General features: G+C 39.3%; 1 protein-coding gene and 1 non-coding gene across 2 annotated transcripts in view; one reads left to right on the top strand and one right to left on the bottom strand.

The window, feature by feature from the left end:
• The window catches only part of EXD2 (exonuclease 3'-5' domain containing 2), a 61196-nt gene that overhangs the window by 22675 nt on the left and 23325 nt on the right, over nucleotides 1-15196 (bottom strand). Inside the window, exon 2 of the mRNA XM_069595130.1 lies at nucleotides 14098-14480. Coding sequence (XP_069451231.1) covers nucleotides 14098-14433 — 336 coding nt within the window. The 5' untranslated portion in view covers nucleotides 14434-14480. The remainder of the gene's footprint in view (nucleotides 1-14097; nucleotides 14481-15196) is intronic.
• TRNAW-CCA (transfer RNA tryptophan (anticodon CCA)) lies at nucleotides 8399-8470 on the top strand. Its single transcript has one exon. It is a non-coding gene; the product is annotated as a tRNA-Trp (tRNA).

Genomic DNA, 15196 nt, shown 5'->3' with positions numbered 1-15196 from the left:
TTCTAGCAGAGTCAATTTGACATAAAGAATAAGCTATCTAGTTTTAATTTCTTATATTTCATCCTCTGCCAAAATCTTTTTGCCCTGACATCAGTTACTACCCATGGAAAACAATGAAATTCTTGGTTTACCAATGCTATATTTAATAGGAAAAAAATAAACCATATTTTAATTTTGTTAGTCTTATGCAATCCAGTGGTCACTGTCTTTTTTCTTCTTTCTGGATTAGTCAACTCATAAAAAATATTTGGGACATACACAATAAATATACACATGCATTTTAAATCGTATAAATGTGGTACTATACTAATGATATTAGTTCAGTTCAGTTCAGTTCAGTCGCTCAGTCGTGTCCGACTCTTTGCGACCCCATGAATCGCAGCATGCCAGGCCTCCCTGTCCATCACCATCTCCCGGAGTTCACTCACACTCACGTCCATCGAGTCAGTGATGCCATCCAGCCATCTCATCCTCTGTCGTCCCCTTCTCCTCCTGCCCCCAATCCCTCCCAGCATCAGAGTCTTTTCCAGTGAGTCACCTCTTCACATGAGGTGGCCAAAGTACTGGAGCTTCAGCTTTAGCATCATTCCTTCCAAAGAAATCCCAGGGTTGATCTCCTTTAGAATATAGATGTTATTAAATACACACAAGAGCAAAAATTTTAAATGGATGATGCCATCAATCATTGTAAACAAAATTTCTAACACTTTTTCTATATTTCAGTGATTCACTTAGAGAGAATTGGTTTAGAGATTATGGAAAAGTCTGTGATTCTTTAAATGACCCCACGATGGCAGCAGGGAGCAAAGCAAAATCCAAAACCATATTTATAGGCTGGAACAAAGTTAACTAGCAGTGAAGAATCTGCCTGCAATACAGGAGCCACAGGTTCAATAACTGGGTTGGGAAGATCCTCTGGAGGAGAGCATGGCAACCCACTCCCGCATTCTTGCCTGAAGAATCCAGGGACAGAAGAGCCTGGTGGGCTACAGTCCATAGCGTCGCAAAGAGGACACGACTGAGCGACTTAGCGTGCATGCACATTGAGCACCCCCTCTGTGGGGTTCATGAATCAGTTAGATTAGACCATGGCTTTGAGGGAATGAACTTGTCCATTCGGGCAACAGAATGAAGGCCCAATGAGGCTGGAAAGTAGTAAGAAAGAGGATGGAAAAGAGAATAGGAGACAAAATGAGAGATGCTGAGCGAGGCGAAAGAAGGTGAGTCATTAAGAACACATAATTAAGACACCTTGGTTTTATACAATGCAGTGGAGGCTTTTAAGCAGGGAACTGAGGTGATCAAGCGTGCATTTTTAAAAGATCACTTTGCTAACTCAATGGAGAAGGGATCGTAGGTATATAAGAGTCCAAGTAGGGAGGCCAGTCAGGAGGCATTGCAAAGGTGCAGATAAGAAATACTTGAGGCTTGGACTAGAAAGGAGTTAGAGGAGATGTAAAGGTGTAGACGATGCAAAATCTATTTCAGAGCTAGCATGGTAATACTTCCTAAATGGAAGGGAAGGGTTAATAGTAAGGAAAAGGGAGGTGACTTCAGGCAAGCCTGAAGCCTAGGCCTGCAGAGGGATGCTCTTGGGAAAATGACCTTCACTTCATTCAGTCTTTATTACACTAATTATCTGCATCTGTTAAGCAAGGTTGTCTATAGCCAGAGACTCCAGAAAAAAATCAGGCAGGAGTCAGGGGTCGGAAAGATATTTAACATCTCCATCCCCTGCCTCCAGGAGAAAGGCAATAATAGCTTCTAAAGCATGGAAGAATCCTCATTTTGTACAGGATTTATCCACAGTTGCACATCACCATGGGTAACTCGGGGGAATCTGGAAACACACACCTCTATCTGGGAGAATGCTGTGTTATTTCCTGCTTTCTATAACTGCTTCTTTGAATTTCCATATATTTTGCCAATAAAGAAACTTAACATTCTATAACTGCCTATTTGTGTCTGACTTTCAATCATATCACTTCTGTTAGACAACCTGTAAGGGGGAGGATGTCTCTCTGATTTTAATCTTAAAGGTGGAGAAGACTAGGGATAATACAAGTGTGAAAAGAAAAATCAAGAGCTTTGTTAGGAACATATTAAGTCTGAGATGACTATTAGACATTCAAGGGAAGATTCAAGTAGATAGATGGATATAAAGAGCTGGAGTTCTAATTTTGAAAGTCTTCAGCTTATCACGACACTTAAAGCCACAAAATTACATGAGATCCCTTAGAAAAAAGAATATAGAGGACACAAGTTAGAGATGCTGACCCACAGATATGTTTAATATGATTTTTTTGGTCTCCACATTTTAAAAACAGTGTCAGAACTTTTAAATTAGTGGAGCTCACATTTTAAAAAATCTATTATGTTAAGTTTCTTTTTAAAGAACTGGACAATCTGGCAACACTTGGCTTGAACTGCACAGCAGCTTCTTCATTTACATACAGCACAAATTCTCTAATTCACCATAATGTCTTCTCAACACTGAAGCCAACTGTCATTTCCCATTTATCATTGTAGCTGTAAACCACTGTTTCTCCAATACAGAGAAATGTTTCTCAGTCCATGTCCCTATCAAAACTAGGAAAATGGAAAATAGATCATAGACCTTGTGTTTAAAGAAAAAAGGAAGGGAACATATTTCTTTATGAAATTGAAAACTATTCTTATGCCTTCAAAAGTGCAAAACAATCTCTCTACATCATTCACTGACATTTCCTATCTGGACCTTGTAGGCATCTGACTTTGAACTGGGGTGGGTACAGAAGAGACCAAGCATAAGTCATCTCAATTTTTAGATATGAGGTAGAAGGGGGATCAGAAAGGGAAAAAGAAGATGACTAGGGGCTTTCCTGGTGGCTCAGTGGTAAAGAATCCGCCTGCCAATGCAGGAGACATGGGTTCAATCCCTAGTCCAGGAAGATTCCACATGTCTTGCAGCAGCTAAGCCCATGAACTATTGAGCCTGTGCTCTGAAGCCTGGAAGCTGCAACTACTGAGCCCATGTGCCTCAATTACTGAAGCCTACGCACTCTGGAGCCCGTGCTCCGCAGCAGGAGAAGCCACCGCGATGAGAAGCCCTGCACCGCAACTAGAGAAAAGCCTGCGCAGCAGCAAAGACTCAGCACAGCCAAAAATAAAAATAAATTAAACAAAAATTTTTTTAAACAGAGGAAAGACCAGTAAGATAGGAAATAGGAGAGGGTGATGGCATGAATGGAAAAGGTCAGTTTTCATTCCAATTCCAAAGAAAGGCAATGCCAAAGAATGCTCAAACTACTGCACAACTGCACTCATCTCACATGCTAGTAAAGTAATGCTCAAAATTCTCCAAGCCAGGCTTCAGCAATACGTGAACCGTGAACTCCCTGATGTTCAAGCTGGCTTTAGAAAAGGCAGAGGAACCAGAGATCAAATTGCCAACATCCGCTGGATCATGGAAAAAGCAAGAGAGTTCCAGAAAAACATCTATTTCTGCTTTATTGACTATGCCAAAGCCTTTGACTGTATGGATCACAATAAACTGTGGAAAATTCTGAAAGAGATGGGAATACCAGACCACCTGGCCTGCCTCTTGAGAAATCTGCATGCAGGTCAGGAAGCAACAGTTAGAACTGGACGTGGAACAACAGACTGGTTCCAAATAGGAAAAGGAGTATGTCAAGGCTGTATATTGTCACTCTGCTTATTTAACTTATATGCAGAGTCTATCATGAGAAACGCTGGACTGGAAGAAACACACGCTGGAATCAAGATTGCCAGGAGAAATATCAATAACCTCAGATATGCAGATGACACCACCCTTATGGCAGAAAGTGAAGAGGAGCTAAAAAGCCTCTTGATGAAAGTGAAAGAGGAGAGTGAAAAAGTTGGCTTAAAGCTCAACATTCAGAAAATGAATATCATGGCATCTGGTCCCATCACTTCATGGGAAATAGATGGGGAAACAGCGGAAACAGTGTCAGACTTTATTTTGGGGGGCTCCCAAATCACTGCAGATGGTGACTGCAGCCATGAAATTAAAAGACGCTTACTCCTTGGAAGAAAAGTTATGACCAACCTAGATAGCATATTCAAAAGCAGAGACATTACTTTGCCGACTAAGGTCCGTCTAGTCAAGGCTATGGTTTTTCCAGTAGTCATGTATGGATGTGAGAGTTGGACTGTGAAGAAAGCTGAGTGCTGAAGAATTGATGCTTTTGAACTGTGGTGTTGGAGAAGACTCTTGAGAGTCCCTTGGACTGCAAGGAGATCCAACCAGTCCATTCTGAAGGAGATCAGCCCTGGGATTTCTTTGGAAGGAATGATGCTAAAGCTGAAACTCCAGTACTTTGGCCACCTCATGAGAAGAGTTGACTCATTGGAAAAGACTCTGATGCTGGGAGGGATTGAGGGCAGGAGGAGAAGGGGGCGACAGAGGATGAGATGGCTGGATGGCATCACGGACTCGATGGACGTGAGTCTGAGTGAACTCCGGGAGTTGGTGATGGACAGGGAGGCCTGGCGTGCTGAGATTCATGGGGTCACAAAGAGTCAGACATGACTGAGCAACTGAACTGAACTGAACTGATGGTATGAAAGCCAGAGAGAATGTCTCGTGCAGGAATTACACAGATGCTCTGGAGAGCTAGCATAACATGAGTCCAAATAAGTGTCCACTGCATTGGAAAACAAGAAAGCCATCAACTTCATCACTTTCAGTGCAGCAGTATGATAGGATGTCAGATTAGAGTAGATTGACGAATAGATGGAGAATAGCAAATTATACTCAGGCAAGTAGAAGAAAAGAAATAATGAACAGCGCAAATTGGTGTAATAGAACACAAACAATAAAGACCAACAACGCCAGAGCTGATTTTTTGAAAAGACTAATAACATTGATAAACACATGGAAGGAGTAATCAAGAAAAAAGAGAAGCAAATAAGCAATGTCAAAAATGAAAAAGGAGCCATCCTTCCATATCCATCTGATAGGGAAAAAAATTGTTAGAGGATATTATAAACAAGTATACGTCTGTAATTTAAAATTTTGAAGAAAAAGATAGATTTAGATGAAAAATATAATTTATCAAAATAGACATGAAGAAATAGGAAATATGAATAGCCTCCAAACTATCTTAATATTGTATTCATAATTCAGAAACCTCCTTTAAAAGAAAATCCTAGATGGTTTCACCAGTAGATTTTAATCAAACATTTAAGGAAAAAAGAATTGACAATCTTACACAAACTTTTCCAGAGAACACAAAAATAATGAACAACCCTAATCTATTGTATGAAGCCAGCCTCATACTTCAGTCAAAATCTGACAAGGAAAAAAAAAATCTGACAAGGTCATTTCTAGAAATTAGAATTATAAGCCAGTATCACTCATGAATATAGATTTTTTTAAAAACACTAGCAAAATGAAATCAGCAACAACGTATAAAGAGAATAAGACATCATGACCAAGTTGGGTTTATTCCAGGAATTTAAAAATTAATGTATTTCATCACAACAACAGACTAACGGAGAAAAACCACATACTCATCTTAAGAAATGCAGAAAAGGCACTTGATAAAATTCAACAACTATTCATGATTTTAAAAAAAACGTAAAAAAAATTTAAAAAAAACTTTCAAAAAGCTGAAATATAATTGATTTATAAAACTGTTAGTTTCAGATGTAGGGCAAAGTGATTCAGTTATATATATATTTCAGGTTAATTTCCATTATAGGTCATTACAAGATATATAATAAACCTTTGTTGTTTATCTATTTTACGTATAACAGTTTATATCTGTAATCCCACACTTTTAATTTATCCCTCCTCCACCCCCTTTTCCCTTTGTTAAACAGAAAACGGATTTGTTTTCTATGTCTGTGAATCTATTTCTGTTTTGTATATAGATTCATTGGTATCATATTAGATGATATCCTAGAATATCTTTGTCTGATTTAGTATCCTCTGGGTCCATCTATGTTGCTCCAACAACAATATTTCATTCTTAAAAAAAAAAAACCCTCTAGTGAATTCCCTGGCAGTCTGGTGATTAGGACTCCATGCTTTCACTGCCAAGGGTCTGGGTTCACTTCCTGGTTAGGGAACTAAGATCACACAAGAGACCAGAAAAACAAAACAACATAAAAGCTCTTAAGAATCAAGAGTAGGCCTCTACATGGAAAACCCTAAAGACTCCACCAGAAAATTACTAGAGATCATCAATGAATATAGTAAAGTTGCAGGATATAAAATCAACACACAGAAATCCCTTGCATTCCTATACACGAATAATGAGAAAGTAGAAAAAGAAATTAAGGAAACAATTCCATTCACCATTGCAACGAAAAGAATAAAATACTTAGGAATATACCTACCTAAAGAAACTAAAGACCTATATATAGAAAACTATAAAACACTGATGAAAGAAATCAAAGAGGACACTAATAGATGGAGAAATATACCATGTTCATGGATTGGAAGAATCAATATAGTGAAAATGAATATACTACCCAAAGCAATTTACAAATTCAATGCAATCCCTGTCAAGCTACCAGCCATGTTTTTCACAGAACTAGAACAAATAATTTCAAGATTTGTATGGAAATACAAAAAACCTCGAATAGCCAAAGCAATCTTGAGAAAGAAGAATGGAACGGGAGGAATCAACTTGCCTGACTTCAGGCTCTACTACAAAGCCACAGTCATCAAGACAGTATGGTACTGGCACAAAGACAGACATATAGATCAATGGAACAAAATAGAAAGCCCAGAAATAAATCCACACACATATGGACACCTTATCTTCGACAAAGGAGGCAAGAATATACAATGGAGTAAAGACAATCTCTTTAACAAGTGGTGCTGGGAAAACTGGTCAACCACTTGTAAAAGAATGAAACTAGATCACTTTCTAACACCGTACACAAAAATAAACTCAAAATGGATTAAAGATCTAAATGTAAGATCAGAAACTATAAAACTCCTAGAGGAGAATATAGGCAAAACACTCTCAGAAATAAATCACAGCAGGATCCTCTATGATCCACCTCCCAGAATTCTGGAAATAAAAGCAAAAATAAACAAATGGGATCTAATTAAAATTAAAAGCTTCTGCACAACAAAGGAAACTATAAGCAAGGTGAAAAGACAGCCTTCTGAATGGGAGAAAATAATAGCAAATGAAGCAACTGACAAACAACTAATCTCAAAAATATACAAGCAACTTATGCAGCTCAACTCCAGAAAAATAAACGACCCAATCAAAAAATGGGCCAAAGAACTAAATAGACATTTCTCCAAAGAAGACATACGGATGGCTAACAAACACATGAAAAGATGCTCAACATCACTCATTATTAGAGAAATGCAAATCAAAACCACAATGAGGTACCACTTCACACCAGTCAGAATGGCTGCGCTCCAAAAATCTGCAAGTAAATGCTGGAGAGGGTGTGGAGAAAAGGGAAACCTCCTACACTGTTGGTGGGAATGCAAACTAGTACAGCCACTATGGAGAACAGTGTGGAGATTCCTTAAAAAATTGCAAATAGAACTACCTTATGACCCAGCAATCCCACTGCTGGGCATACACACCGAGGAAACCAGAATTGAAAGAGACACATGTACCCCAATGTTCATCGCAGCACTGTTTATAATAGCCAGGACATGGAAACAACCTAGATGTCCATCAGCAGATGAATGGATAAGAAAGCTGTGGTACATATACACAATGGAGTATTACTCAGCCGTTAAAAAGAATTCATTTGAATCAGTTCTGATGAGATGGATGAAACTGGAGCCAATTATACAGAGTGAAGTAAGCCAGAAAGAAAAACACCAATACAGTATACTAACACATATATATGGAATTTAGGAAGATGGCAATGACGACCCTGTATGCAAGACAGGAAAAAAGACACAGATGTGTATAACGGACTTTTGGACTCAGAGGGAGAGGGAGAGGGTGGGATGATTTGGGAGAATGGGAATTCTAACATGTATACTATCATGTAAGAATTGAATCGCCAGTCCATGTCTGACGCAGGATGCAGCATGCTTGGGGCTGGTGCATGGGGATGACCCAGAGAGATGTTGTGGGGAGGGAGGTGGGAGGGGGGGTCATGTTTGGGAACGCATGTAAGAATTAAAGATTTTAAAATTAAAAAAAAAATAAATTTAAAAAAAAAAAAAAAGAATCAAGAGTAGGGACTTCCCCGGTGGTCCCATGGTTAAGCCTCTGTGCTCCCAATGCAAGGGGCCAGGTTTGATCCCTGGTCAGGGAACTAGATCTCACATGCTGCAAGGAAGATCCTGAGTGCTACAACTAAGACCCAGCACAGCCAAATAAGTTAAAAAGAAAAAGAAACCAAGAATAGAATTGAATATATTTAATCTATAAACAGGGCTTCCCTGGTGGCTCAGAGGTTAAAGCGTCTGCCTCCAATGCAGGAGACCCGGGTTCAATCCCTGGGTCGGGAAGATCCCCTGGAGAAGGAAATGGTAACCCACTCCAGTATTCTTGCCTGGAGAATCCCATGGATGGAGGAGCCTGGTAGTCCACGGGGTCGCAAAGAGTCGGACACAACTGAGCAACTTCACTCACTCACTCACTCACTCACTCAATCTGTAAACAAACCTTACTGCAGATAACATTTGTTGTCTTCAGTTGCTAAGTCATATCCGACTATTTGCGACCCCATGGACTGCAGAACGCCAGGCTTCCCTGTCCTTCACTATCTCCCAGAGTTTGCCCAGACTAATATCCATTGAGTTGATGATGCTATGCAACCAACATACTCAATGTGAAAATGTTGAAAGCTGTCATTCTACGATAGGGAATGAATCAAGGATGCCTACTATCACCACTCATACTGAGTACTCTATTATGATCCTGGCCAGAACAGTAAGGCAGGAAAAAAAATACAAAGTGTAAGGACTGGAAAGAAAATTCTCTCTTCACAGATGACATAACAGTTTACACAGAAATCCAAAAGAATCTACAAGTAATTAGAATTAATAAGTGGGTTTAGTTAAGTTCTTTAATAAAATGACATTTCTATCTATCAGAAACAACATCTTTTAAGATTTCACTTGTAATAGAATTTATTAAATCTCATAAAACTACAAATACATTACTAAGAGAAGTTAATGATCTAAATAAATATTTTTATATTAGAAAACTCAATATTAGAATAAGGTCAATTCCTCATAAACTGATCTATTAGATCCAATGCAATCAAAATATCAAGAATTTTTCTTTGGTAGAACTTAAAAAGTCGATTCTAAAATATTTAAGGAAATGCAAAGGACCAAGAATATCCAAGACCTTCTGGGAAAATAACAAGATAGAAAGTCTTGCTGGGACTTCCTTGGAGGTCCAGCGGTTAAGACTCTGTGCTTGCACTGCAGGGGGGCACAGGTTCAATCTCTGGTCAGAGAACTTAAGGTCAGGCCAAAAAAAAAGAGGAAGTTTTGCTGTCACATCTATCAAGAGTCATTATGAAGCAACCATAACCAAGACAGTTTATGACCACCGGTGGAAGAATAGAAAATTAGATTACTAGAGTGTCCAGAAATAGATCAACTCATATACAGATGCTTGTTTTATAGTAAAGTAGCATTGCACAGCAGTGAGAAAAATTATTATCTTTTCAACCAATGGTGCTAGGACAATTGAATATCCATGAGGGTAAAAAATGAAACTCAACTATACCTCACATCACACACACACACACACACACACACACACACACACACACTCAATTCCAGATAGAGTATAAAATCTAAATATGCAAGGTTAAAACTATAAAACTCCAAGAAAATAATATAGGAGAGTATACTCATGACTAGAGAGATAAGGCTTGTTATACAGCACTATATAGATTTTCTGATCATCAAGCTTTAAAAGAATGTAAAGGCAATCCATAGAATGGGGGAAGACATTTACAACACATTTAACTCACAAAGGGTTCATAACTATAATATAAAAGAATGCCTATAAATCAGTAAGAAAAAGAAAACCTGATTAAATAAAAAAAGGAGGGAAATGACTTAAACAGGTATTCCATTAAAAAAAGATATCCAAATGATCAATAGAAAGTTTTTTAAAAGATGCTCACTCTCAGGGCTAATCAGGGACATGCAAATTAAAACCACAATGAAATATGACTACACATCCATTAGAAGAGCTAAAATTTTAAAATCTGACAGTACCAGATCTGGACAAGGATATTGGACAAAGGCAATTTTCATACAGTCTTAGTGAGAAGTTAAATTTTTAGAACCACTTCTGAAAATGCCTGAAAACAACGGGTACATTCATTACTACGGATGAGGGTAAACTAGTTAAAACCATCTTGGAATACAATTTAGCATTATTTATAAGAGTTAAAGATATACATAAAACTTCAAGACCCAGGACTCCACTCATAAATACTGTATACCCAATAATAAGTGCATTTGTTCACTTCAGCATTCTTTGTAAGAGCCCCGAACCGTGAACAACCCAAAAGTTCATCAACATTAAAATGGATGAATAAATCATGATACATTCACACAATGGACATATGGTAATGAAATCACAGTCACACACAACATGGGTAAACATTACAAGCATAATGTTGGAACAAAGGAAGCCAGACACAAAATACATACTAGATATTTTCATTTACATTAAATTTTAAAAGCAGACAAAACTTAACTATAGTGTCTAGGGATGCATGTTTAAGTAGTAAAAGTATAAAGAAAGACAAGAAAGTAAATACCATAAAATCAAGATAATAGTAACCCTGGTGGGGGGGACAATGATTACAAGGGGCCACAAGGGGAGCTTCTGGGGTGCTAGTAAATACTGTTTCTTGACCTAGTTTCCAGTTACACACTGTTCTCTTTAGATAAACTATCTAGCTATTATATTAATATTTTTGTTTCAGGCACTTTTCTTGATGTGTTTTATTTCACAATTAAAAAAAGGTTTAAAAAAAAGATCCAAGGAGTAAGTTAAATAGCAGATTAGACAAAATGAAAGAAATAAAAAGCGAACTGAAAAATAGACCTGAAGAAATTGTGCAGAATAAATCCAGAGATTAAGACATGTTTAATATAAAAGAGATTACAAGACACGTCGGAGAGCAAAAAAGCTCAGAATACAGCTGATCAAATTTCAACAAGAAAGAAGAGGTGAAAGAGGAGGGGTGAGAAGAGGAGGAAGAGAAGAAAAAACAGGGAAGGCAGCCTTCAAAGGGAATTTAGAACTGATGTACAACACCAGTCACTATACCCAGATATCTCTCTGAATCCCAAGCAGGAAATACAGAAAGAAGACAACACTTAGTCTCTCTTAGATTATTAGTGAATCTTCAGAATCAGCAATTCAAAAAGAAGATCTTTAAAGTGTCTACAAAAAATCTGAGTACGTACAAAGAATCAACATTTAGACAGACAGTTACTTGCAACAGCAACAATGGAAGCCAGAAGACAGTGGAAAGTGACCCTGAAACTGATAAGCTGCTAAACTAGAATTTTGTATCCAGTGAAAATATCTTCAAAGATCAAAAGCAAAATAAGGACATTTTCAGAACAATGGGGTTCCTTGATGGCACAGACAGTAAAGAATCCACCTGCAATGCAAGAGGCTCAGGTTCAATCCCTGGGTCTGAAGATCCCTCGGAGAAGGGAATGGCAACCCACTCCAATATTCTTGCCTGGAGAATCCCAAGTTCAGAGGAGCCTGGGCGGGCTACAGTCTATGGGGTCGCAAAGAGTCAGATACGACTGAGCAACTAATACTTTCACAGAATAATAATTAATTTACTATCAATGAGCCCTCAAAAAGTGAACTTCTAAACGACAGACTTAAACAGGATGATGCCAGAAAGTTTTGAGATACAAGGAAAGATGAGCAAAGAAAAAGGTAAACACTGGTAAATCTAAACAAATACTGACTGTATAAAACAAGGACAAAAATAATAACTAAGCAAATATACAAAAGCAAACAAAAGAGAAAGGGAATCAGAGATGGAAGAATGGAAAGGAGGATGGATGAAGGTTTTTCTGTGGCAGCAATCAGGGAAATGCAATCACACCCGAAGGGAGGTGTGGCATCAGCGGAAGTTCAATACACTGAAAGCTAAAATGAAGGGGGTTTTGGATTATTTGCCACTTTAACTTACTCTGCTATAGTAAACATATCGCTATGAAATCAATAGCTGCTACTAACTATTCACTTCATCCTACCCTATTGTTTCTGCAGTTATACTTCATTTGGTTGGAATAATCAAGGTGTTTGACAAATGAGATTTTTCCTAATCTACTAAAGCTCAATGTTTACTAATGCTTTCTTCTACTGCTGTTGGTGTAAACATTTCTAAAATAACATAGAAATATGTTAATATTTCTAAAATGACATAATTCTTATACACATTCAACTAAAAATCCCTAATCCTTTCCTGATGGCCCAAGGTCACTGACATAAACTACTACTCAACTATTGCTGATTTAAAGAAATACCCTCAGTAGCTCTGTAAGGCCTGTGTGAATACTAAGCTTTCCCCACAACATCAGGTGTTCTCTTCTTGGTCATCACTGTATTGGCATCTTTAGTTCCTCCTACCAACCTGTGATCTGATTTGGTAGCAGCTATTACTTCCCTGGTGGCTCAGACGGTAAAGTGTCTGTGTACAATGCGGGAGACCTGGGTTCGATCCCTGGGTTGGGAAGATCCCCTGGAGAAGGAAAGGGCAATCCACTCCAGTACTATTGCCTTGCAAATCCCATGGACAGAGGAGCCAAGTAGGCTATAGTCCATGGGGTCGCAAAGGGTTGGACACAACTGAGCAACTTCACATTCTGCTTGGGGCCTCCTTTGATTACATTTCCTGGCTCCTAAAACTGTATTCCAGATATCCAGAACACAGAGATAACAGAATCTTGGCAAGGTGTTATGCTGAATTAATAAGAGATGTGGAAAATTCTTAAAGAGATAGGAATACCAGACCACCTGACCTGCCTCCTGAGAAATCTGTATGCAGGTCAGGAAACAGCAGTTAGAACCAGACATGGAACAACAGACTGGTTCCAAATAGGAAAAGGAGTACATCAAGGCTGTACATTGTCACCCTGCCTATTAAACTTCTATGCAGAATACATCATGAGAAACGTTGGGCTGGAGGAAGCATAAGCTGGAATCGCTGGAATCAAGATTGCCAGGAAAAATATCAATAACCTCACATATGATGATGACACCACCCTTATGGTAGAAAGGGAAGAACTAAAGAGCCTCTTGATGAAAGTGAAAGCAGAGAGTGAAAAAGTTGGCTTAAAGCTCAACATTCAGAAAACTAAGATCATGGCATCTGGTCCCATCACTTCATGGGAAATAGATGGGAAACAGTGGAAACAGTGACAGATTTTATTTTGGGGGGCTCCAAAATCAATGAAGATGGTGACTGCAGCCATGAAATTAAAAGATGCTTACTCCTTGGAAGAAAAGTTATGACCAACCTAGACAGCATATTAAAAAGCAGAGACATCACTTTGCCAACAAAGGCCCGTCTAGTCAAGACTATGGTTTTTCTAGTAGTTATGTATGGATGTGAGAGTTTGACTACAAAGAAAGCTGAGTGCAGAAGAATTGATGCTTTTGAACTGTGGTGTTGGAGAAGACTCTTGAGAGTCCCTTGGACTGCAAGGAGATCCAACCAGTCCATCCTAAAGGAAATCAGTCCTGACTATTCATTGGAAGGACTGATGTTGAAGCTGAAACTCCAATGCTTTGGCCACCTGATGTGAAGAGCTGACTCATTTGAAAAGACCCTGATGCTGGGAGGGATTGGGGGCAGGACGAGAAGGGGGCAACAGAGGATGAGATGGCTGGATGGCATCACCGACTCAAGAGACATGAGTTTGAGTAAACTCCGGGAGTTGGAGACGGACAGGGAGGCCTGGCGTTTTGTCCATGGGGTCGCAAAGAGTCGGACATGACTAAGCGACTGAACTGAACTGAATTAAGAACAAGCTAATTCTCCTTTAATCTTATCCTCTATTTGACTACTCAAGATCTCTGGAAAAGCAGAAAATACTTGTTTCAGTTTTGCTTTTTAACTTACCCACTCACAGTCGATTCCAAGCACTGGAAAATCTTCTATCTCACTCCTAAGTGAGGGCTCAATTTGATCCCACTCTGCCTCCTGAGACACAGTCATCACCTTTGCTCCGAGTATCCTCTCTTCCCATGAGGCTCTGGGGGCAATGGGGCGCGGCTGGTCCTCTCCTGGAGCGGGCAGCTCTCTCCCGCCTGGCACTTGCTGCTGCTGCAACAGCCGCCGCCGGGTCACCAGGCTCGATTTACTCCTCCGGCGCTGGAAGCCTTTCCATAGGACAAACCCTCCGACAGCCACACCAAGAAGGGTGGTCACTGTCAAGGCCACTAAGTGTTTAGACATCTTCAACTTTCCTGCTGTTTAGGAAAGCATATCACTAACCCCACGATCTGCAAAACAAATGGCAACACTCTATTTACAAACAGAATTTGAAGCTACACGGAAACAAGTACCCCCTCCACCCCGCAAAAAAATAAAAAGGTCCATTCACAATCCATGTAACCACAAACTTAAACAATGGCTACAAATTTCCACGTGAAACAGTGGTATTTTAATTCTTCCCCCCTTTGGTATGTCTTGTACTCTACTTCTGGGCTTCCCAGGTGGCTCAGTGGTAAAGAATCCATCTGTCATTGCAGGAAAATGCAGGAGACAAGGGTTCAATCCCTGGGTAGGGAAGATAAGCTGGAGAAGGAAATGGCAACCCACTCTAGTATTCTTACCCGGAGAATCCCATGGACAGAGGAGCCTGGAGGGCTACAGTCCACCGTGTCACAAAGGACTGAGCGATTGAGCACATATGCACATACTCGTACCTGTATCTCCATCCTCATCCAAGGAAAAAACCCTGCCCTCTATCAGTTGCCCAGGGCTCTCTTAATCCTACAAAATCAAAATAGAAAAATCTAGACTCTTCCTTCCACTTGTTGATGTAATGTGAGTAAATTTTAGTTAATGGGTCTTCCTTGGGGTGTCTGTGTTTAGACCCTCAATTTCTAACAGTTGAACAGAAACATCTGCTTTGCAACTTGAAAAATCTAATCACCAGCGAGTTGGTGGGGAGACTTTTACTTTTTAGAAGGTGTGAGCTGTAGGGGATGGAACA

This window comes from Ovis canadensis, chromosome 7 (assembly GCF_042477335.2).
Source record: "Ovis canadensis isolate MfBH-ARS-UI-01 breed Bighorn chromosome 7, ARS-UI_OviCan_v2, whole genome shotgun sequence".
NCBI lineage: Eukaryota > Metazoa > Chordata > Mammalia > Artiodactyla > Bovidae > Ovis > Ovis canadensis.
The sequence above is the reverse complement of the archived record's forward strand: the minus strand, read 5'-3'. Positions and strand labels throughout refer to the sequence as shown.